This window comes from Sodiomyces alcalophilus (genome assembly GCF_042370955.1).
Source record: "Sodiomyces alcalophilus JCM 7366 unplaced genomic scaffold ACRALscaffold_1, whole genome shotgun sequence".
NCBI classification, from domain to species: Eukaryota; Fungi; Ascomycota; class Sordariomycetes; order Glomerellales; family Plectosphaerellaceae; genus Sodiomyces; species Sodiomyces alcalophilus.
Genome location: NW_027263532.1, coordinates 1,475,798 through 1,497,404, shown reverse-complemented (window position 1 = coordinate 1,497,404; position 21,607 = coordinate 1,475,798). Strand labels below are relative to the sequence as shown.

At 53.3% G+C, this 21,607-nt stretch overlaps 8 protein-coding genes across 8 annotated transcripts; 4 read left to right on the top strand and 4 right to left on the bottom strand.

Annotated features, from left to right (window-relative positions):
- Positions 1-863: 863 nt before the first annotated feature.
- ACRALDRAFT_1067516 (uncharacterized protein) lies at positions 864-1,682 on the top strand (the record flags this gene model as incomplete). Its single annotated transcript, XM_071017455.1, has 3 exons — positions 864-966; positions 1,063-1,152; positions 1,198-1,682. The coding sequence occupies 3 exons, from the start codon at positions 864-866 to the stop codon at positions 1,680-1,682; spliced, it is 678 nt and encodes a 225-aa protein (XP_070878774.1).
- A 2,050-nt stretch (positions 1,683-3,732) lies between these two features.
- ACRALDRAFT_2091603 (uncharacterized protein) lies at positions 3,733-7,668 on the bottom strand (the record flags this gene model as incomplete). The annotated part of the gene is made up of 3 exons (XM_071022577.1): positions 3,733-3,856; positions 3,916-7,250; positions 7,354-7,668. Coding segments are annotated over 3 exons (3,774 nt in total), but the record flags the coding sequence as incomplete, so codon positions are not given.
- Positions 7,669-8,557: 889 nt separating this feature from the next.
- ACRALDRAFT_206151 (uncharacterized protein) lies at positions 8,558-8,890 on the top strand (the record flags this gene model as incomplete). The annotated part of the gene is made up of 4 exons (XM_071021977.1): positions 8,558-8,571; positions 8,617-8,655; positions 8,694-8,785; positions 8,850-8,890. 4 exons carry the CDS (start codon positions 8,558-8,560, stop codon positions 8,888-8,890), a joined length of 186 nt encoding a protein of 61 aa, XP_070878772.1.
- Positions 8,891-8,940: 50 nt separating this feature from the next.
- ACRALDRAFT_206152 (uncharacterized protein) lies at positions 8,941-9,700 on the bottom strand (the record flags this gene model as incomplete). The annotated part of the gene is made up of 4 exons (XM_071021978.1): positions 8,941-8,972; positions 9,028-9,271; positions 9,336-9,640; positions 9,673-9,700. 4 exons carry the CDS (start codon positions 9,698-9,700, stop codon positions 8,941-8,943), a joined length of 609 nt encoding a protein of 202 aa, XP_070878771.1.
- A 4-nt stretch (positions 9,701-9,704) lies between these two features.
- ACRALDRAFT_1074092 (uncharacterized protein) lies at positions 9,705-12,449 on the bottom strand. The gene is made up of 4 exons (XM_071018198.1): positions 12,073-12,449; positions 11,722-11,938; positions 10,339-11,615; positions 9,705-10,193 (listed from the first exon to the last, which is right to left on the bottom strand). The coding sequence occupies exons 1-4, from the start codon at positions 12,140-12,142 to the stop codon at positions 10,117-10,119; spliced, it is 1,641 nt and encodes a 546-aa protein (XP_070878769.1). The 5' UTR covers positions 12,143-12,449; the 3' UTR covers positions 9,705-10,116.
- ACRALDRAFT_206153 (uncharacterized protein) lies at positions 9,803-9,993 on the top strand (the record flags this gene model as incomplete). Its single annotated transcript, XM_071021979.1, has 2 exons — positions 9,803-9,876; positions 9,906-9,993. The coding sequence occupies 2 exons, from the start codon at positions 9,803-9,805 to the stop codon at positions 9,991-9,993; spliced, it is 162 nt and encodes a 53-aa protein (XP_070878770.1).
- A 302-nt stretch (positions 12,450-12,751) lies between the features above and the next one.
- Positions 12,752-14,105, top strand: ACRALDRAFT_1079257 (uncharacterized protein; the record flags this gene model as incomplete). The annotated part of the gene is made up of 3 exons (XM_071018882.1): positions 12,752-13,399; positions 13,533-13,619; positions 13,765-14,105. The coding sequence occupies exons 1-3, from the start codon at positions 12,871-12,873 to the stop codon at positions 14,103-14,105; spliced, it is 957 nt and encodes a 318-aa protein (XP_070878768.1). The 5' UTR covers positions 12,752-12,870.
- A 70-nt stretch (positions 14,106-14,175) lies between these two features.
- On the bottom strand, positions 14,176-17,026 carry ACRALDRAFT_1091375 (uncharacterized protein; the record flags this gene model as incomplete). The annotated part of the gene is made up of 4 exons (XM_071019564.1): positions 16,316-17,026; positions 14,983-16,161; positions 14,560-14,906; positions 14,176-14,482 (listed from the first exon to the last, which is right to left on the bottom strand). The coding sequence occupies exons 1-4, from the start codon at positions 16,703-16,705 to the stop codon at positions 14,176-14,178; spliced, it is 2,223 nt and encodes a 740-aa protein (XP_070878767.1). The 5' UTR covers positions 16,706-17,026.
- Positions 17,027-21,607: the final 4,581 nt, after the last annotated feature.

Genomic DNA, 21,607 nt, shown 5'->3' with positions numbered 1-21,607 from the left:
AGGCTACCTGGAGGGACTTCCGGTCTCGGTAGCGCGAGCCGATGTCGCTGTGCTGGCCGGCAGCCGTACTGAGCCGATACGGATGTGCCGATTCCGGTATAATTTTGCTTGTGGAAGCTTACACCAGTCGCCGATAACCACAAACCACCAAAATATCCGCAAAACCAGAGTGCGATTCGCAGATATCAGACTGCATCTGTTGTCATGTGGCCCATCTCAAAGACGGAGCATGTCTGGTGTGCGTGCTTCCGTTCTTCAGGATGAATTCATCACCGTCCCGCCCCCCCGTGCTTTGCCGCTGCCACGTAGACGCAACGATATTAACATGTCGAAGAGATCCAATCAACCGCCTTCACTCAACGAACTCCGGCTAATAAAGCACCCAATGGACGGGACGGATGTTAAGAGTTGTGTCTGATTAATGATCACCAATCCAGTACCAAGCCGCCAAGTCAATCCTCCTCGGATAGAAGCCAGTACCGGCTGATATTCAGTCACCGACACGCATGTCATGGGGACAAGCTTTCGATCGGAAGATGCCAAGGACCATTTGCCGTGCATCGACACTCTGATTCCGTCTCGGCGGGCCAACGACTCGGGTAAAAGGACTTCTCTGGCCCGGAGGATGTCCCCGTTCCCAAAACCGAAAACCCCGGACGCTCCCTCAAACAGCTGGTCCTGCATACTGAACTTGGAGCTCTTACTATAAAATGAGCCCATCTCCTCCCGCGGCCTTCTCACCTTCGTCTCGGCCAGGTCCATTAGACCCTCGCCGCCTCAGACAAACACAGCCGTAAATATTGCCTTCCTTCGAACGGACTTGTACCTTCCCTTTCTCCCCCAGCCCTTTAACAAGCATCGCCATGAAATCCATCACCCTCGCTTCCGTGGCCGCTGGCCTTCTCGGCATGGTCTCGGTTTCCAACGCTTACGTCGAAAGGTGCCCTGAACTGGCGTATGCCAACGGTATAGTCCATCCCGGACTTGACCATCCCACCATGCGGCCCTCTCCTTCAGTAGTGGGGTTCTTTCCAAGACTGACTTGATTTCGTTTTCTTCTAGGTGGTATCTATAGCCGCGTGGATGAACACGGCGTCTTAGTCCCCGACTTGGGTAACTTTCCCATCACGGGGGACTCCTGGGAGTTGGCCAGTAAGTCTTTCTCCCCAACCCCCTATCAAACCTCTCAAACATCAGCCAAGAGAAAGCATCAAAGAAAAACCAGAGATAAACCGGGCATAAGGCGGGAGAGAGAAGAAGCTGACACCACCCACCCTCTCCAAGTCGAATGGGGCACCGACGGAAACCTCTACCTCCTCCGATCCGCCGGCAACAGCATATACATCCGCTACCGAGACCACGCCTACCTAGACACCAACCCGGGCGCCGTCGAGCCCCTACGCTTCACCCCGGACAACTCCACCCTCGGCCCCGGCGAGGCCTCCTGGGCCTGGTCCAACCTCGTCGGCTTCCCGTTCTTCCTCCCCGACGGCAACCACCAGGCCACTCCCGGCCGGATCCCACCCCAGGGCTTCGAGTTCCTCGACGTGCCGGGCTACCGTGGCGTCAAGCAGATCTACTGGAACCAAACCCACTACGACGCCGGGCTTCCCGGCAAGTGGTGGCCTACCATGTGTTTGCCCGACAGGAGTGCCGTGCTCGTCCGGGTTGACCGTCCTTGAGTGGGGGAGAGTCTGAATGTGCCCATGTGTTCGTTGTGTACCGTTTGGCGTCGCTCTGGACCTGGAGTGAAAGCGGAGCTTGATGGTGCCGGTGGCAGTCTAAATGAACGGCACTCCCTGCATGACAACCCCTGTTACGCACTTTGCAACTTCTCAAGTGTTTTTGAATGGTCCGGTAACGAGCATAATCTGGACGTGTCATTGACCCAGCCCAAAGGCTCCAGATACCGCTCTATTATCACTTCTCAACAGGTTAGATTGGCCTCGCTTCAACAAATGCGAATCTGTGCGCCTTACCAAACGTCACCCATCCAGCCTCGCCAGTGCTAACATGCATTGCAAAGTCCCAGCGATAATGCCCAAGCGGGTGGGCCAAAAATCGGGTTATGATCAAAACTGAATTGTCCTAGAGCGCCGTTTTCATCGCAAATTCTTGAGTCTCATCACATGCGCCCGTGCCCTCATGTCATACCTTCAAGACGACCAATGTGCGTATCAGCCCAACGCCAGAGTGGAAAAGGAGGGAGAAACCAAAAAGACAAAATGATAGGACACCCTTCGCATCCCGCGCAACGACCATCCCAGCCCGCTCGTTCCCGTCCTCGCCCTCGCCACTGGTATACCTCCCATTTATACATAGAAGCCAAAGAAAAAAAGAAAGCGATTAATCATACAGTGCAACAAAAGGAGCGCCTCAACTCTTAACCTCCCAATCCAGTCCCAGTCCATGTGAAAATACGAGATGAAATTGACATAACGGTGCGCTGCCCGAGGAGCAGCTTAGCTTGCTGCACTCCTCGAACTGGCGCGTCGCAGATTCGCCATCATCTGCTCAATCAGTGCAGTGGAGTCCTGCGGCACGTCGGCAAGTCCGCAGGTCGCCCCTGCCCCTTGTGCGACGGCGAGCGGCGGCGAATCAGAAGGAGGTGCTGCTGTCGTCGGCTGTGCAGCCAACGTCGACAGTGGTGGGAGGCTGGGAACTGTCGCTTTCCCAGGAAGTGGCGGTAGAGGAACCGGGGTTTCTTGTGGCAGGCGGGGACCTTGTCCTTGCTGCTGCTGCGAAGGAGTTCCTGATGATGGCGTGTGCTGCTCGGTTGAGTGTGACTCGGCTCCCTCCGCCGGAGGCACTGAATGACGTGGTGACGAGCTCAGTGAGGCAACCCGAGCTCGCGGCATTGACGCCATGCCTTTTGGTTGGGGTATAGGGACAGGCGTTTCGGTGGCGACCCGTGGCGCATTGGTTGGCGGCATGGTAGCATTAGGTACAGTATCTGCCGAGACGGGCCCGTTGTTCGTCGATGACGATGGTGGGCTTTGAGACCCAGTCTTGTTCAACTCGGCGCCAGCCAAATGGTCCGAACTGGGTTTGGACGGAGCGGAGATTGCCGCAGTAGACGTCTTTCTCATGGCCGCGAGATACATAGGGGGCAGAGGCACCGGCGTTTCTTTCTCAGGTATCTGGCCTGCTGTTAGTTGTCGATGCGAAGCATGACTGATGTGGGTGTGGCCGGGTTTGCACTACCTTGTACTGGACTTTCGGCGCAATCGGCTTCTTTGATACGGCGGGATTCTTTCCGTCGTCGGCATGCTTCTGGGTAGGGGCCGGGTTGGAGGTAGCTAGCGGACCATGCGAGGCTGACGGCGGAGATACGGCGGCCGATGGATAAGGTCCGGCATTGGATGTAGGTAGGTGATTGGCAGTGCTGGAGCTGGACGTCGGGGTTGAGGTTTCCCCCGAGGCTGTGGCCCTATTTGGAGGGAAATATTGACTTTGAGATGAAATAGGTGCTGCCGACGAAGCAACATTCCCGTTGGTTCCATACTGTCGCTGGCTAGTGACCGGGGCGACAAAGGCTCCGGGCACCCCCATAGCCTGAGACTGAGGCCCCGGTTGTTGGGGCCCGGGTGTGTTGGCGTAAGATGTATTCTCTGCCTGGCTTTGATGTTGTCCGGAAGGACGCGGTGGAACTGGAGGCAGGGATGTATTATGGGAAACGGGCGACGGTTGGAGAGTGGAATTGGCCGCACTGTTCGCCGACCCCGGACGGACGTTGCGGTACAGCGCCGCCGTCGTGGACTGGAGCAAGTGAGCTCGGAAGTTGCCTTCGTATCCGTTGGTGAACCCGCCTCCAAGCGAGCTCGGAACATATGGCGTCCGGTACGTGCTAGAGTCACTGCGAGACAAAAAGGTCAGCTGGCTTCATCTTCAAGCGCCACGGCGGATGGGATATACCGATTGTGCAGAGCTCCGAAAAAGGGATATTTTTGGTATACTGACGGTTCGTGTTGCGCGGTGGAAGCGTGAGTCGTTCGCCGCTGCGTTGGCGGTTGGACGGGCCGACGCGGTGTTGGACGAGCCTGGCTCACCGGGGTTGGGGTGGGTTGCTGCTTTGCGGCGGCACTCTCCGGAGGCACCTGGTACAGTTGGCTTTGGACCTGCTGAGGGTTCTGTTGCTGACCGTGCTGATTATGCGGGGCGTAATGTTGGTACTGCTGTGACCGCGGCGCCTGCGGAGCCCAGCGTGCCTGTTGCGGAGTCTGGCTTGCCGGCGTGGCTGCTGCTGCTGGCCGTCCCGACGAGCTCGTGTACGCAAGGTAGGCTGGATGCGTCTTATAGGCGGGCGGTGTGAAGTTGGGCGGAACGAATGGGGCAGTCTGGTGACCGTTTTGCACGTCGTGTCCTTGGGACCGAGCGCCGGTGCCGTGCTCGAGCTGCTGGCCAGGTGGATACGGCGAGCTTGGGTACATGGGCGTAGGCTGTTTCGCTGACAAGGTCTGGGAAGGTGTGCGGTTCCATGTGGGCTCGACGGGTTTCCGGGGTTTGTACACGTAGGGCTTTCCCGAATTGACAGCAGCGGCAGTAGCGGCAGCAGCAGCAGCGACGTCGGCCGACCCTGGCGCCGAAGTAGCATGGGCCAAGGGTGACGGGTGTTGCGGCACATACGATGCCCGCCGCTGGGAGTTGACCTGCTGTGAGGCGGGCCTTGGTGGTTTTGGTGGCTTCGGGACGCTGTCGAGAAAGTTGCTCCTCGGGTTGTGGCGCGAGAGCATGGGGTTCTCGGTATACTGAGGTTTGGCGTCGGTAGATGTCCCTCCAAGATAGTACCAAACCTGGTTATCCTTGGCCAGATCAACCTTCGCCTGGTCCTTGTTCCTCTCAAGGTCGTCGCAGGTATTGAACTCGACCCAGGTGAAGCCCCCGTCCACAAACTGGTCGCCTTTCCTTGGAATCTCGTCCACTGCGCGTCTCGTGTTGAGTTGGTCCTTGGCCTTCTGCGAAGACGGTAGAGGGATCGCGTTGGCAGAAGCCTTCGGAAGGCGGTACTCGGCCGGATCGGGCAGTAGAAGCCACTTCCACTCCACCTCAACGAGATCCCTGGTCCTCGTCAGCAGATGGTCGTCGCCTTGCCCGTCGCTGGGTCTAACATACCTATTGGGGATGATGTCCAGTAGCAGGGTCTGCTCCGATTTGTTGTTCTCGACCACGACACCGGCGAATATGTCGCCCCTGTAATATTGCATCTGACAGATGTCGCCCTTTTGCAGAGCCGCGGCGGCATCCCGAATGCGCGCGTCTTCTTCCAGGGCATTCCCGTCCAGCTTCCTGTCTCTCTTGGTGCGGTGGAATCGGCAGCTGAATTCGAAGGCTTGCTCCTTGTACTCTGTGCCATCCTCGCCGAAAACGGGCACTTCGGCCTCTTCGACGAAAACACCCGCCGCGGCCGCACAAGTGGCGTGGTATGCTCTGGTACACTTGTTCTGCGAACATTGGAAGCAGGCACCGCGTTTCGACCGGCAGAATAAGCACTTCAGATCCAAACGATCCTTGTTGATGTTGGCGACATTGGCGACCACTTCCTTTCCATCGACGGTATCGATGTAGGTCTCCGGCAAGTACAAGGCGCACATCCGGTGGGCCTTCCGGCCGTCGTCGGTGTCCAGGACCTCGGCGCCTGGCAGATCGTTGGGGCAAAGGCAGCAGACGGGCTCTGGACGGGATTTGACGCGGAGACGGATCTTCTTGACCTTCTTCTTCCCATCCTTGTCCTTGGTGTCGCGCTTCCGTTTTCGAGAAGGTGCCTTGATCTTGACGGTGTGACTAGATGCCGGGCTCGGAAGACCAGATACATCTCCCATCTCCTCGTCCTCGTCCTCGTCCTCGTCCTCCTCTTCCTCCGTCTCTTCGTACTCGGTCTCCTCACCCCGTAGCTTGCGCTCAATGTCGTACACGTCGACCCATACGCTGTCCTGGGCCTGGGCGCACTCGCAGCGCTTGGCAACTTTGGCAATGGGCAGCCAAGAATCGAGGGCAAAGTTGACGGCCTCGGCGCAGTTGTAGCCCAGATTGTAGCCCGAGTGGTAGCCATAGGGGTAGGTGACGACGAATTCGCCGGGGTAGGAAACGCATTTGTTGACGGTGATGTTGTAGTTCTGTTTGAGGTGCTGTGGTGAGATCAAGAAACCTTTGTGGCGGAGGAACTGGTTACACGACTTTGCCTCGGTGGGCCAGATGTTCTTCATGGCGGCCTCGAAGCGGGGAAGGTCGGCCTGGGCGATACTGTACCACTGCTTCGGGGCGCCGAAGTGGAGGTAGTTGATGCTGTAGAGGTCGACGTCTTCGAGGTGCCAGGCGAAGGTGGCCTTCCACATGCCGAGATAGAGATAGGCGGTATTGACGCCGGGGACCTTCGTCCCCAGCACGTCGAGGAGGTTTGGCAGCTTGTTCAGGTTCCAGGTTTCGGTGGATTCGTCGAAAAGGGTGCCCATGAGGTCGGCGCCATACAGGGGAGGAGCGTAGGTAAGGGTCTTCCAGTAGGATCTTTCGAGCTCCTCGCACCTCTGGGGGGTGTACTCGGAGATGTCCATGTCATAGTCAAAGTCCTTGAAGGCCTCCTCGTCGATCATGGCCGAGCCTTCACGGCGGCAGTACTTCCGTCGAGCAGAAACTGTCTGGGTCGCGTCCTTGACAGGTTTCGCACCACCGCCCATACGGCCCATACGGCCCATGCGGCCAGCGGTAGGGGTCGGCTCGTCATCCGGGTCGAGTTCCGTGCCGGGAGAATCCTTCTCGATGGATTCTATGGGTTCTTTCTTGATGGGTGGTGTGTCTTCATCGGAGCGGGGGGATTCAGGAGTCAAGGGGCGGTCTTCGGGTTCCACTTCGCGTTTGGGACGGCCTCGGCCGCCTTTCTTCTTCGCCGGTCTTCCTGGACCGCGTGTTTTGGCAGGAGTTGTCGTGGTTTGGGGGACGGCGGCAGCGCGGGGCTTCGGCGCGCGCTTAGGCTTGGGCTTGGGGGGCGCGGCGCGGCGCTCGCCTCGTCGAGCCGGAGGTTGGTGTTCGCTCTGATCGCAGAGCTTTCGCCACTGGGGCAGGTTGTAGGAGCGTTGATGTAAGATGTTGACTTGGCGGTAGGTACCGTTGGAGCCCATGATGTCCTGCTTGATGGGGTCTCGGACCCTGATGTGCTTGACAAGTTCGTCGAGTTTGGGAAGGGAGTCTTTCCACTCTTGAGGAGGGATGATTTTGACGATGCCCGACTTCATGCCATAACTATCGATTTTTTCCATCTACAATTGATCCCATGTCAGTACGGACATGCACCGTGTGGTGGGAAAGAGCAGTAACGGAAACAAGATGATGCGAAAGAAATGGAGTCTGGGTCGGACGAACAAATAGTTTAAAATCCTTGAATTGATGCATGGTCGGCCGGAAGACGGGGACTTGACCAGACCAGTCCGCGGGCTCGATGTCGCCAATGTCATCGTCTACCTTGACTTCCTCGTCCGGGGCAATGGAGACAGGGTCGGCGACGGGGACGGGAACTGGGTCGGGGACTGGGTCAGGAACTGGGTCGGATTCGATTTCGGGCCCGAGGCCGATAGCATCGTCGTCGAGGTCGCTCAGTTCCGAATCCGAGGCTTCCGATTTTGCCGTGTTGTTGCTATCAGGAGGCGAATGAAGGAAGATGGGTTTGGCAGGTTCGACGTCGTCAGCAGCAACGTCGCCGACATTGTCATCGGCATGGGTGATAGCGGTTGCAGGTCCATTCGGATCGTGGTCAGCGTTGTGATTGTGATTGTGATGGACTTTGGTCGAGTCGTGGGCGTGGTTGGATTGCGCGAGCTCCGATGAAGAGACGAGCTCTTCTTGCGCGGGGGCGCTGATGGCCTCGGACGACATGGTTTCGGGGCCTACATGCGACCGGCCATGCAACGGTTCTCGCGGCGGGAGAATATCGAGTTGATAAGGTTCCAAACCAGCAAAGCTATCTCTTCGGTCTCGGTGGCAGCGGTTGGTAATAATAGGTGACAGTTACGAAGGTAAATGAGATCGAAAACTATTGTTGGATGATTCTGAGATGATTGAGGTGGAGGTTGAGGGAAGGGGGAAAGTGTGTGTGGGCATGGATTGGGGGGGCGTAAAGAGAAAGTGAGGAAGCGAAAAGGTACAAGGTATTATGGTAGGTACCGAAAACGCTCGAGAGAAACAGGTTGGGGAAAGTGCGAGGGGCGTAACCACCAAATTTACAGCGGTCGAAGTACTCTGTACATAGCCGGTTGACCCGCTAATTTGAAACCACCAAAACATGGGTCCCTGCCTGGCCATTATGACTAATATGGTGGCTTCCCTTGCGTGTATTGTACAGTGTACCCAGTCTACGGCAGTCGAGGCGTAGAGACGCGTAATATTACTGGATGTACATGTGAGATACTTGTCAGGTACCCCACCAGCTCCATGACTTGACGAAAAGGGCACTACCTATTTCATAGTAGCTAGATATCCCATCGCAGCATCAAAGACGAAGCTAATAACAATAAGAAGCCGTTGAGTATTACAGCCTGATTAAGAATGATTATACGCAAGCGGCGAGAGAATGTACAGTGCCAGGTGAACTAAAAAGACTACACGTAGTACGTCAACTCTCTGAGATAGACAGGTCTTGACTCGGTCTCTGTGCTCTGAAATCATGATGTAAGTATGTAATTATAATGTACCTCTACTTCGCAAAGTGCCTGGGTAAGGTTACAACGCAAGAGTAATGGTAAAAACATCGAAAGCTCTAATGACACCCTTGCGCTCACCTACTCCGCATTTCAGCCCTGTGAGATACTGGATCTTATCTCTACCCGATGTCGGAACACCTCTTATCTGCCCTCGAGTGACAGGCATCCGGATGCTTTCCTTCGATTATCCTCTATCGTCTTAATGACGCGCAGTAGACTTATTCCGTTTTTTTTTTTTTGCTTTTCCTCTTCATCAGGCTCGGACAGGCGGTATCATCAGCAGGACTTACATACAAGCACAGTGTAGACGATACCCAGAGCGACAAAGCCTGCCCACAACGCAGGAACGATTCGACACCTTCGACGAGACGGGTATCGCGGGTGACAAGAAAGGCTTTCAATCTCGGAACGACAGCCCCCATGGACCCAGCCTGAAGTATTGTGCTGCAGCTGTCGTGAGACACTCGCGCAGCATGTAAAAGGAGACCGTTGTCAGACTTTCTAGAGACACTCGATCGCAATGCGACCAACGTCGTTCCATCACCACTGGAGGGAGTAGTATCGACGGCAAGCAAGAGATAGTTCTCTTCACAGCACAGTTCTCGGTCTTATGCTGAAATATATGACCTACTTACATATACAGGACACCTGGGACTGATCCGAGAAACGCATAGATTCAGGGGAAAAGAAACTGCCAAGAGCATCTGCGAGCCATTTAAGGACCTGATCCGCCAAGTTCCACAGGTCACGTACGCTGTGGCTATCATGCACCAAGATGAAAATGTCCGATCCAGTCATGCAGGAACGCGGCAGTCCTATCAGCCCTAACCGTATCTGGTTATTGGCACCCCGCGACTTGAAGACGGAACGGTGACCTACCAACCTACCAACACCACAACCGGGAATATTCGTCACAGATGGCGCTTTTCGGTCGAGGATCCACGATAAGAAATCTCATTCCAACACAATACACGTGTAAAACAACCAATGCCAAGACAACAGACGTAATCCATCCATGGTTTCGCATCGTTTAACCGCCCGGTGGAGGTCCGTAACCCAAAAGATACCGATAATAAAATCAACTATAAAAATACCAATAAGAATAATGGGACATGATGCTACATCGCCATTCCTCTCCTCCCCAACGCCGTGCGGTCAACGACAATTCATTCCATAAGTCGATCCGCATGTGCAGCCCAGCCGTGTACCATGTCATAGAACGACAACCCTCTTTCCCCTGAAGAGCGGCATCCCACAGGATAAGATGGCATCGGAAGCCCCCAAGCTGAACCCTCCAACCCCGTGAGGAAAAGATAATAAAAATAGAAAGGGGAATCAGAAGAATAAAAAAGGCCACAGCCCAGTACACGGGACTGGCATAGGAGAAGGAAAAGGAAGAAAGGGTCCCGCTTGCTGATGTTGTCTTCTTCTATGCCGTATCACGGGAACCCAACCCCACAAGTTCGAAAAGCACGGGAATCACCTGCACAGCGAGACCTGCAATTCCTGTTTTTGGTTCGTGTCAGCCGTCAGAATCTGCTCGCTTGCATGAGACGATACGGCAGAGCTACGACCAAGTCGAGACTGAGGTCGAATGTCTCGGAAGACTCCAACAAAACAAAGGAAAGGAGAAGAGGGACAGAAAACTCACCCGCATACACCACCAACTTGGTCACCACCTCCACATCGTACCGTACCCGCGGTCGCACCAACCGCGAGAACATCTCCTTCTCCTCCGCCGCCTCCTGTGCCGGGGAAGGGTACTGATTGAAGTCCTCCGCGCCTGGTTGGCCCAGCACACCTCCCGTGCCCATCCTCTTCTCGTAGTCTCCCGGCGTCCCGGCTCCGGAGCCATGCACAGCACCCGAAGCCATGGCTCCGTTACCGTCCAGGTCAGGGGCATCTCCCTTCCCCCCGCGCAGCTCGAACATGCTGCCCTTGCTCCGCAGGCTCCCGTTCCCCTCGACGCTCTCCCGCCGCCGCCGCTCCCGGTACGCGAGCGTCTCGTAGGCGTCCGCGGCGCTCTGGGGCCCGATGGACACGGATCGCCCGCGCTTGGTGGGATTGCGGATCGATTCGACCGCACGGGGCAGGTCCCGCATCGACGGGAGGAGCGTATCCATGCGAGAACCGGGGGGAACGAACTTGTACTCGGAGGCGCGCTTGAAGAAGCGGCGCGGCAGCGTCAGGCCGGCGCGCTCGATGAGGCGGAACAGGTGCGGCAAGAGTCGGAGGAGGGTGGGCTTCATGATCTCCCGCCAGGCGAAGATGATGGCGACGCCGAAGACTATGCGAGCGACGAAGACGACGGGACCGAAGGAGGCGATGTCCTGCGACGTTACCCCGTGCGCGTTGGTCTGGAAGGGGTCACCCGGTATGCGCCCATAGCTCCAGGTGCCAAACTCGAGGCCGATGACGACGCCGGCGAAGGCGACACTGTCGTCGAAACAGGGGCAGTCGTCCGCAGGCTCCGGGTGGACGCGGACGAGGATGATGATGGCCAGGGCCGCCAACACGGGAGCCAGGGACGAACTAGCGTGCATGAACTCGTCGAGCGGCGGGCCGTAGTAGAACTCGACCAGGCCGATGACAGCGCCGAGGATGGAACCGACGATGACGTCCAAGAAGCCATGCATGCCGCAGTACAAACGACCCACCACGATCGACAAGGCATAGAAATAAGAGGCTCCCTCCAGGAGCAGCTTGGTCGTGGCGGACATGGTGTCCCCGGTGCTGCGGAGAATCAGGATGGAGTATACAGCGACGGAGACGGCGTTGGCGCTATGGGTGGAAGGGAATCCGTATTCGAGAGCGGCAGAACCCGACATGGTAATTCGTTGTAGAGGTGGCGATAGTGGTCTAGGGAGGGAGAAGAGGTCCTTGGCGAAGCCTGTGAAGAAGACACCCGAGGCGAGCATATGGACGAGTCTAGGGTTGGGATTAGCCAGACGAACGTAACAGGGAGCTATTGGCAAGGTGATTGAGGGGGTCAAAGAGAGCGGGCCATGACAACAATGTCAACCATGACACTCACCCTTTACCAAACGAAGGATACCCGCACCAAAATAGAATGGGCAGCATAACCATGAAGAATGTATGCGTGCCCAGGTTGGCGGTAATGGCAAAGTAACTGTCCAGCGCGGGGCTGCGGGCCTTATCTTGTAGCCAGGCCAGGTAGGGCGTTTCCCATCGGATCAGTGGTAGTACACGCTGTCGGAGGTTGTATCGCCAGGCCGGGAGGGTCATCTTGTCTAGCAGAAATCATGTCAACCGCCATCCTATGTCGCGCTTCGGCAGACAGCGAAGAACCGAGCGTCTCCAGCCGGGGTTGAAGAGGGCCGGGTCGGTGAAAGATGAGGAGTAGGACCAAAGGCACAGCACATACAGTGGTCCAGACTCCTCAGCCCCGCATCTGGGGCAGCATCGGCAGACTGCCCCTTTGAAGGGTTTCCCATGGTAGAAGGTGCGAGGTGAAAAGCAGGAGAGGAGGGGTCGTCTTGTCGAGGGATTCGGACAGCACGGTCGGGTCGGCGTCGGGCATTCGGTGGAGGAAAAGAAGACGAGGACTTTTCAGAGGAGAAATTCCAGGTTCAAGGAACGTAGGCGGTATCGGGGAGGCATCTGCGACGAAGCCGGCGTGGAGGGGGCCACCGTAGGGGAGTATTGCTCGGGCGAGAATTTGGCTTTTGGGAAAAGGTCCCACGATGCGGTCGGCAACGGAATTACATCGCACGTTGTATTCCCAAGCTCCGATAAGTGGACCATGTGGAAAGTACAAATGAGGAAGGGAAACTGTGTACGACCCATAAGGTTGTGGCTTATCATTGGTGTGGTCAAGCCACTGCCCCTGAATGGCTTCTGTGTAGGTACAGGTACTTTAGAGTTTTCGAATTCAATTGGCCAAAACGGGTTACATAACGTAATTCTAATCTACCTAGGCACCCAGGTACTTACCCACTATACGTACCAGTACGTGTGGTCTGGTCAAACTCATCTGTACCTACCAATGCTCCATCTTGTCCTCTCAGTCTTATGAAATCACCCCTACTATACGGATCATAGGACTTTTCCCATGTCCTCTCAGAAATACATAACATAGGAGTTATCCCGGATCTAGGATAGTGAAAGGCGGCTCAAACAACCATCTCATCCTGAAAGCCAAACCAAATATCCGTCCGCCGCCATGTCCGCCCTCCTCCCCCTCCGCGGCCGCCACTGCCTCATAACCGGCGCCTCAGGCGGCATCGGCGCCGCCATAGCCCGCCGCTTCGCCGCCGAAGGAGCCCTCGTCACCCTCACCGGCCGCAACGAGTCCAAGCTCCGCCACATCCTCGCCGACCTCCCGCCCTTCCCCGACCCGGCCCTCTCCCCCGTCCACGCCGCGTCCAAGCCCAAATCTGCACCCCAGCCTCTCCACCACGCGTATTACCGCTTAGACCTAAACGGCCGTAGGGACCACCGCGACCGCGAAGGGACCCACGACGACGCGGATGGCGCGTACAGCGAGCAACACGCCGTCCTCGATGCCGTCTGGGACCGTACCGGCCAAATCGATGTCCTCGTCAACGCTGCTGGGGTCGCGCAGTGGCAGCTCCTGCAGAGAACCCCGCTACAAGGCGCGAGGGAGGTGATGGATACGAACCTGATGGGCGCCGTCCTCACGTCCAAGTACATGGCGCGTCGCATGAAGAAGCGCCGTGCTGATCGAGATGGTAAGTCTGTCGTAGTGGGCTCCATTCCCTCCTTGTCCCTCGCACGTGCAATGCATTCATTTAAATGTGACTCTGGACGTGTATTATTCGGGCTGTCCAGCAAAACTAATCTCCACTCCGCCCTTCTATATAGCCTGCATTATCAACGTTGCAAGTCTGCTGGCACAAAAAGGCGTCCCTGGAGCAAGTGTCTATGCCGCTTCCAAGGCCGGCTTGTTGGGTATGTTTCGTACACGTTTCCATTCCATCTGTCATCCTCTCTTATGTGGCTTCCCCCAACTCACGGTGGTGAGAACAAAATTTGGCCACAATCCTTGTCTTGTTAGGCCATTCTGCTAACCCTGGGCGTGTTGCACTTGACACAGGCCTAACACATGCCCTCTCTGTCGAGTTGTCACCCATGCGTATCAGGTCCAATGCCATCGTGCCCGGGTATATCGAAACTGAGATGATAGCAAGTCAGTTCCCAATGACGAGGCCAAGGCTACGTCTTAGCCCTCCACTCGTCCGCAAACGCCATCCGTTCCCCCTGCTAATGTACAAGCCCTCCTCTGCAGACATGTCGAAGGAGCTCCTCGAAAAGAAAATACCTCTCGGCAGGCTCGGCACGGCTGAAGAAGTGGCCGATGCTGCCGTTTTCCTTGCCCAAAATCCTTATGCCAACAATTGCATCATGAACCTAGATGGCGGTCTCAGTGCTGTATGAGACGGATGTAAATCTGAGCCATTCACAAAATACACAGCTGCCACGTCAATCTATGCGCCGTTATCAACTTTCAGTCGAGAACAACGACGCCCCCCTTGGTGGGTTCGTCGTCGTCGATCATGATGACGCTATCCCCGCCGGCCGACGGGGCTGTCTTTGCCTTTTTGGCCTGAGGCTCTTCGGCCGTGCTATCTGACCTCGCGCGTTTGCCGCTGGGCTCCTCGGCATCTGGCTCCAGACGACGCTTCCCGTTTGACTGAGCCGCTGTGCCATTGGCAACAACTGGCTGCGCCTTCTTCGGCTTCCGAGGAATCTCCGGCTTTTGATCCGCAGTAACCGCCTTGATAGGCCTATCTTGCGCCGGGTCCAACCTAATTCTCAACGTTAGCAAGATGCCGCAATAGAAGATGATTCGAAAAAAAAAAAAAAAAAAGATGGGATAAAGTGAACATACGCCTCCTCGATGTTGATGACGACATTGACAAATGGCTCTTCGTCATCCTCGTCAATCACCGTCAGGTATGTGTCTCCCTTGATTCCAAGCTCGCTGAGCTTCTTGGGCAAGTTCTCCGTCTCCTCGGGATCGTAGAGGGGCCCTAGTTCGTTGTTGACGGCGAATTCCTTGTCTCCATAGCCGAGTTGCAACCTCACAAAGTCTTCGACGAGGTCCTTCAGAGTGGCTTTAGACAGGTCCACGAAAACACTAGTCTGATAGACACTGCAGACAGGGCACTCCGGGTTGGGCGGACTGTATCGGGTATACCCAATGAGGCGGTTGAGGTTGCTTGGGGCCAAGAACAACTAGGAAGAGAATTTCGTTAGATACGAATGCCGTCTGTGTATAGAGTGGCGCAAAGTGAGCGAAAGTAGTACCTACCTCCTTGGTCTGTTGAAAGTCTCCCCTCAGGACCTTGAAGGCCTGAATCACGGCGAGACCAGCCACAATGGCGTTGGTGGTAGCGATGGCCGGGATGATGTTACCGGCCATTTCCTTGATATCGAAACGTGACTTGGGCTCGATGCCGAATACGATGGATCGAATATTGGCAGCGGCGGCCACAAAGTCCAGGGTATCCGCGTCATCTTTATCGAACTCGATGACGGGCTCGGGACCCGAGGCACCCTCGTGGGCCTTCTTCAGATCGAGCATGCGCTTGCTGAGTCGGTCCAGGCTGTCGACGAAGACGGCGAGGTTCTCCTCGAGAGTCCAAGATCGCTGGTCATCGCGCAAGATCTGCTCCTTCGAGGCCAAGGCGGTGGAGGACCGCGCCAGCAGCGTCTTGTAGTCGAGCGGCTCGGGCTTCTTGCGCGATTTCCAGACGTCTTCCATAGACGACAGCCGGACGATATCGCTATTGAACACTTTGTCGAAGAGCAGCTGAGGGAAGGCATCCGTGCCGACGGAACCCCGAATCTCCCGTAGAGCGGCAGCTTCTTTTTTGAGCTCGGCTATCTCCTCTGCATTATCCGCGTCCTCGGTATGGTCCAAGGCGGCATCGTCCTCGCTGGCGCCGAAGACTTCGCTCAGCAGGTAGCTCTTGCCCCAGACGATGCAGTGTATGGGTTGGCTCGGGGTGCTCCGAATGGTGCAGACGGGGAACGACTTGGGCACCGGCTTTTCGGTGCAATCATAGCAGGCCGTCACACCCTTTTTGATGACTTGAACGTTTCCGTTGAAGCCCGTGGTACCGCTCTCGACGAGAGGAACGTCGGCTGCCAGGCACATCCGGTTGACGTGTCTCCTCGCCTCGAGGTTGTCGAGCGCATTGAAGACGAGGGTGAAACCGCGGAACCAGCCAACGTTGAATTGGGGGTCCTTGATGTTGGCATGGTGTGCAACAATCTTGACTCGCGGGTTGAACGCCTGGGCCATCTCCTTGGCGACCAACGCCTTTGACTTTTTGATATGCTCATGCCGAAAGAGGAACTGGCGGTTGAGGTTGCTGAGATCGATGGTATCGAGATCTACCACTTGAATTTCGCCGAAACCGGTGAGGACGAGGTTCTTGAGAAGTTCGCATCCAATGCCGCCGGCCCCGACCATAAGAACACGGGCCTGCGATGATATCAACATGGGCGTAAAGACGTCGCACTCGTGCGGTAGACGGTCCATGACGGCCACGCTCGAGAGCGGAGAAATCTCTCGAATTCAGAACTTTTCGAAAGGGAGAGGTGGGGCTGGTTGGGGAGGAGGTTAAGCGACGACGTACCTCTTTGGCAGTGAAGGTGAGGGAGGGGCCGAGCGACTGGAAATAGAACTTGTCGCGCGGCTTCGGCGCGGGTCTTTGGCGTTGAGGTGTTTGCGCAGGAGTAGCTGCACCAGCAGGTGTTGTTTGCGTGGGCGTGGGGATGGGCGCAGGAGGGGCAGTTGTCGCCGTCGCCGTCGCCGCCGTGGCAGCCGGCTGCGTGCTGTTGGATGAAGAAGCAACAGTAGGAGATGGGCCGGGGATGTTGGGAGTTGCAGTAGTAGATGCAGCGGCAGTGGTGGGAAGCGGAGGAGCAGCAGTATCATTCGTATTAGCTGTAGAGGCAGGCGCAGGGTCGGCAGCCGTTGGCGCAGCAGTCGCTGGCGTCGTCGCGTTCGTTTGCGGAGGATCCATGGTAGGCAACAGCTAGGGGAGGATGAGGGGGAGATTGGGCGGGATCAAACGCCCACGACGTATTCTGATGGTGGTGTGCGCGATTCAGCGCATAGGAGGTCGGATGGACGCAGAAGAAAACGCGGGTGGTCTGGCTGACGGGAGAGAACTTGGGCAACTGTACAAGGTTGCGAAAATAACAAAACGAAATATATATAAAAGAGGAAGTAAAAAAGAGAGTAGTAAGAAAGGAAAATGCTACGAGCGGCTGAGGGTGAGGTGAAGTACCTGGAAGCAACCAGGTTGTCAGGCTTGTGAGGGCAGGTTTCAAGGCACGCAGGGAAGGGAGCGAGGTTTTGTGTTGGGGGAGAGAAGGAACAATCGTCAGTACCGTACGTACTTGTACCTCGTACTGGTACGAGAAAGCCGTATAGTGGGGGGGACCTTCGTTTTGAAATCCAATTGGCCAATACGATGGAATACCTTGGGAGATCTCTGTGTTCGATAATTCCGTGCATGCCGACCTAACCATGACGAGTCTGGTCCAGAACCTGTAACCTCAGTGCCGGATGTACATGTACTTATTCGAGCAGGTAATCTGCGTCACCGTCCATGCATAACTTGCCTGGCTAATTATGGCAATGATTACGGCATTGTTGGCCTAGGAAAGTCGATACGCACCGCTAGGGATAGGCGGGTACTCTGTACTTCGATATGCCTGCATAAAGTGGCCGCCCAGGGATAGAAGCCAGAATCCATACAGATCCTCTTATGATAGAGGTGACAGAAAATCTTGGACCTCTGACGTTCTAAGACCTGTCCGATTTGGAATGATGAATAGTTCGCCCGTCATGCCTACGTATCTTGTTGTTGTTGTTCGATGTATGCGCGTGTCGCTCTTATTAAGAAGATGAGTTAATGCGACCATGGCATCCAACCAGCTCCGGGGAGATTTCCACGCCAGGAATACGTCGGTAGTTAGATAGAGCGCGTGGACAAGTACAACAACAACAACAAGTACTGTCACATGACTAAATGGGTTATGTAAATACAGTTGTACCGATACGGCTACTTAGCTCGGTATTTAGTCTCCGAGCTCTTGGGCTATTAGGCACTAGAGCAGGCGCGGCGTGTGGATAAAAACAGCCTACTAGTCGGGGATTCCTATTAGTTAAAGATAGCCGAGGCATAGCCTATATATAGCTTAGCCTTCTATAAGCCTAAGGTGTGGAATTAAGACAATCTATTATATCTTTATAGCTCGGTTCGGTTAATTATAGCTTCACGTTATAGTTATAAGCCCGGGTAGTAGTAGTATACTAGTAACTTCCACTGCTTATAAAGACCGTTCCGAGTTATAATTCCTTTATCTCTTTTCTATATCTATTTTATCCCCTATCCACTTCTATTATATATTACCTATTCCCCTATACCTGCACCTCGCTTACTTTTCCTCTTTTAAGCATTATAGCCTATACCCTGGAGATCGACTACGCGGTTAACGCTTCGGATATACCTAAGCTTATATACTCGAACTATTAGATCGACTAGTACTCTACGGTTAGAGGCGCGGCTTATATACTAAAAATATAGTATATAATCGATCCGGATAAGCCTAATTAGTCCACCGATATCCTACTAGACCTTAACCCTATTTCCGAGTACTAGATACGCGAACGCCTTATAGTCCATAGCGGCAAGACCGTCACGCTACTATCCGATAATAAGGTTAAAGCAGCTCTGCTTAGGGCGCTATAGTCCTCGGATTTAAAGAGAAAGGAATACTAACCCCTTATTAGGAAGCTCGAAACGATTCTATCTCTAATCCGGAAGACTATTAACGCCGCCGGCTTCGAGATAGCTATCTCTAAAGCTATCTCGGTAATATAGGCAGAGCCGCTTATATCTATAGTCCGCGAAGGTCGCTATACTATTCGCTAGCTACTTAAAGCTCTTAAGGACGCCTATGCTCCTAGCGAACTCGTTATCCTATTAACTATCCAGAATAACTACTAATCTATTCTATAAGACGCCTAACACGGAAATACTAATATTAGGGATATTCTATTCGAGGGGGTCGGATAGGACTTAGAGGCGGTGAGGAATGCGTTAGGAACCCGGAACCGGCCTAAGGTTAACCCTAGGAGATATTTAGGACCGAGTTATATTTTAGGACTATTAAGCTAGCCTAAGACCTATTATCTTAGAGCCTTAGGTTATTATATACTAATCCTAGGGAGGATAGTTACTAGCCTTTAAGTAGGGTGTTTCCTATTAAGTCCTAAGTTAGAAGGGCTTAACGAATAATCTTATAATTATTCCCCCCCCTAAGGTTAGCTTTATAACCTATCCTTATTATAGTCTTAACGACTCTTTTTACTCTTTATATAAACCTATAATATTTTATTCGTTTTAACCGTTTACGGGTATAACGATTATCGAGAGTTTAAAAAACTAGTTATTTTTTTAAATCCTATTATTACCCCTAACTAGTACCTAAGATACCCCCTAAGCGTACCGCCCCTATTCGTACCCGGGATACTTCCCCTGCTACCGAAAGAGCTAAAGCCGGGCTATTAGGCGTTAATCGCGAGTAATCCCTTATACCCGAGTTAGAGGATAAAGATAATAACCCCGAATTCGAGATTCGCGGATAAGCTAACCTAGGCGCTCGTGATCCTATAATAGGACTACTACTCGACTAAGGGACCCCCTAAGTTATCCGTATAGGACCCTAATTCGATATTAAAGACCTTAAGGGCCGCCCCCCCGGTACTCTATTATCGGCGGAACTCGACTTCCTGATTAAGCACTATAAGAACCGCCGAGCGCGCGAAAAGAAGGAGAAGCGTCTCCTTACCCTTTAATAGGGGAAGGACCCCGATACCTTTAAATATACCCCTTAAAGGGACTCCCGTAAAAGCTAGTATAAGGTCCTATATAAGCTCCCCGAATAGGACGGGCAGTCTTATAACTAGTTTTAGATATTTATTAAAGAAATCGAGGAGTGTTTTATACTCGACGAGGTTAAGCCGTTTAAGGCAAAGAAGATCTATTTTGCCTTTACCCTGCTACCGAAGATTATAAAATCCCGATAGCGTGCCTATTATAGGCGCGTTTATAGGAAGACTAAAGGTGTTACCTAGAAGGACCTTAAGACCTTCCTAACCGAGTAGTTAGTTAATAATAAAACCCATAAGATATTTATAACTAAGAAGCTATTCTTAGACTAGACTATATAGAAACCTAATTAGACCTACGCTAAGTTTATTAATAGGCTAGACTTATTATTTAATAAGGTATCCTTACCCTTCCCCGATAAATAGCGTATATAGTTAATCTTAATAAAGCTTAATAAGCCGTTACGTAACTAAATCATAGCCGCCGGTATCCTTACCGATAATAAGGTGTTAGGTATTATAGCCCGATAAGCAGAGATTACTTTTTTATATAAGAATAAAGAAAAGATACCCCGGAATAATCGCCTAAGGTAGTGAAGAAAGGCGAAGCCGTTACTATGCAGAATGGCTTAGGCAGTATAATCTCGGATAAGTCTTCGATAATAGGAGTGCTTAAGACTATAAAGTGTATATAACCAAAATAATATATATAATAAGGAGACCTTTAAAAGAAGTTCCTAGAGGTGTGTGCTGCTCTAATTAGGGTAACGTAGCTTAAACGAAGTGAATATAATAAACGTGGCAAAACTTAGGGTTAAAAGGATAATAATTATATAGGATAATAAGCATCCTCTGTGTCTGGGTGGCGTCGCTATGTATATATAATATATAAGATAAATAAAAAAGCGTGCGTCTTATAACGTCATGTGACGTCCTAACGATATAGCACTGGGTCTCCGATCCACCCCTTTATAGTAGCCCCGCGGTAAGAAGCGTAGGCGAAATAGGGCCCCTAATAGGGCCCGCACTATAACTATTCGGCCCTTTATACCTCCCTAAGGTTTCGTAGAATTAATCGAAGTAGACGATATAAAAGCCCCCGGGCCTCCTAAGAGGCGCCACTACCCCGGCGTTATATATTTTAGCTATAATAAAAAGGGGTATTACCGGAACGAATACCCGAAGGAACTCCCTAAGTTAGGTTAGTTATTAGGATACTCTATTAGTTAGAACCCGAATAACCTGCTAGTTAATATAAGGCACCCTGTTATTAGATAGGCTTAGGCCTAGGAAGGGCCGCCGTCTTAGCTATTCTTTATTAGTAAGGGCGCGATTAAGGCGAAGTTAAAGATACGGCTAAGCGGCGGATAAGGCCGCCGGAGCGCTAAGCTTAATAAAGGTGCCGAGGTTAACCTAATCGATTAAAAGGCCCTGCCTCCCGCCTATAGTCCCCTAGGACTACTAAAGCGATTTAGATAGGTTATCCTTAGGGTTAACGTATAGTTTATCGGGACCTTTAAGACGTATATTAAGGTTACGGATAGTTAGGACCGGACCCGGATATATCCGATTAAGTTCGAGGTATTAGATATAGACCCTAATAGGTCCTAAGTTATCCTTAGTATACCCTGGTTAGTAGAATATAACCCCGTTACCTCCTTCCGGTCTAGCGAATAGATATATCGACTCTAGTAAGAGGACCTTTAAGGCGTCCCGGGTCGAAGAGAGTTAAAGAAGGCAAAGGAGTATATATAGCTTATTATCCGCCTTATAAAGTCCGGTGCCCCCCGTATCGGCCAAGTTATTAGCACGAAATAGAACGCTACCAAGGAAAAAGAGGATACGTTACCTAATAGTCCCTTAATCCTTATTATCTAATTAGACCCGTTATAACCTATACCCCCTATACCCCCTAACCCGACCCGACTAGATAAAGGGATCCTGGAATATCTTAATCCCGGGCCGTATTAAGAGTCGCTAGACGGGGACGAGTTAGGGAATATTATCCCCGAGTATTATTAAG

Bases quoted from the DNA above. Each gene is read 5' to 3' on its own strand.
- ACRALDRAFT_1074092 (XM_071018198.1), bottom strand. From the start codon at position 12,142: ATGGGAAACCCTTCAAAGGGGCAGTCTGCCGATGCTGCCCCAGATGCG. The intron at 11,616-11,721 runs GTGAGTGTCATG...TCCCAACCCTAG, and splicing joins TATCCTTCGTTTGGTAAAGG to ACTCGTCCATATGCTCGCCT. The intron at 10,194-10,338 runs GTGAGTTTTCTG...AACCAAAAACAG, and splicing joins CAAGTTGGTGGTGTATGCGG to GAATTGCAGGTCTCGCTGTG.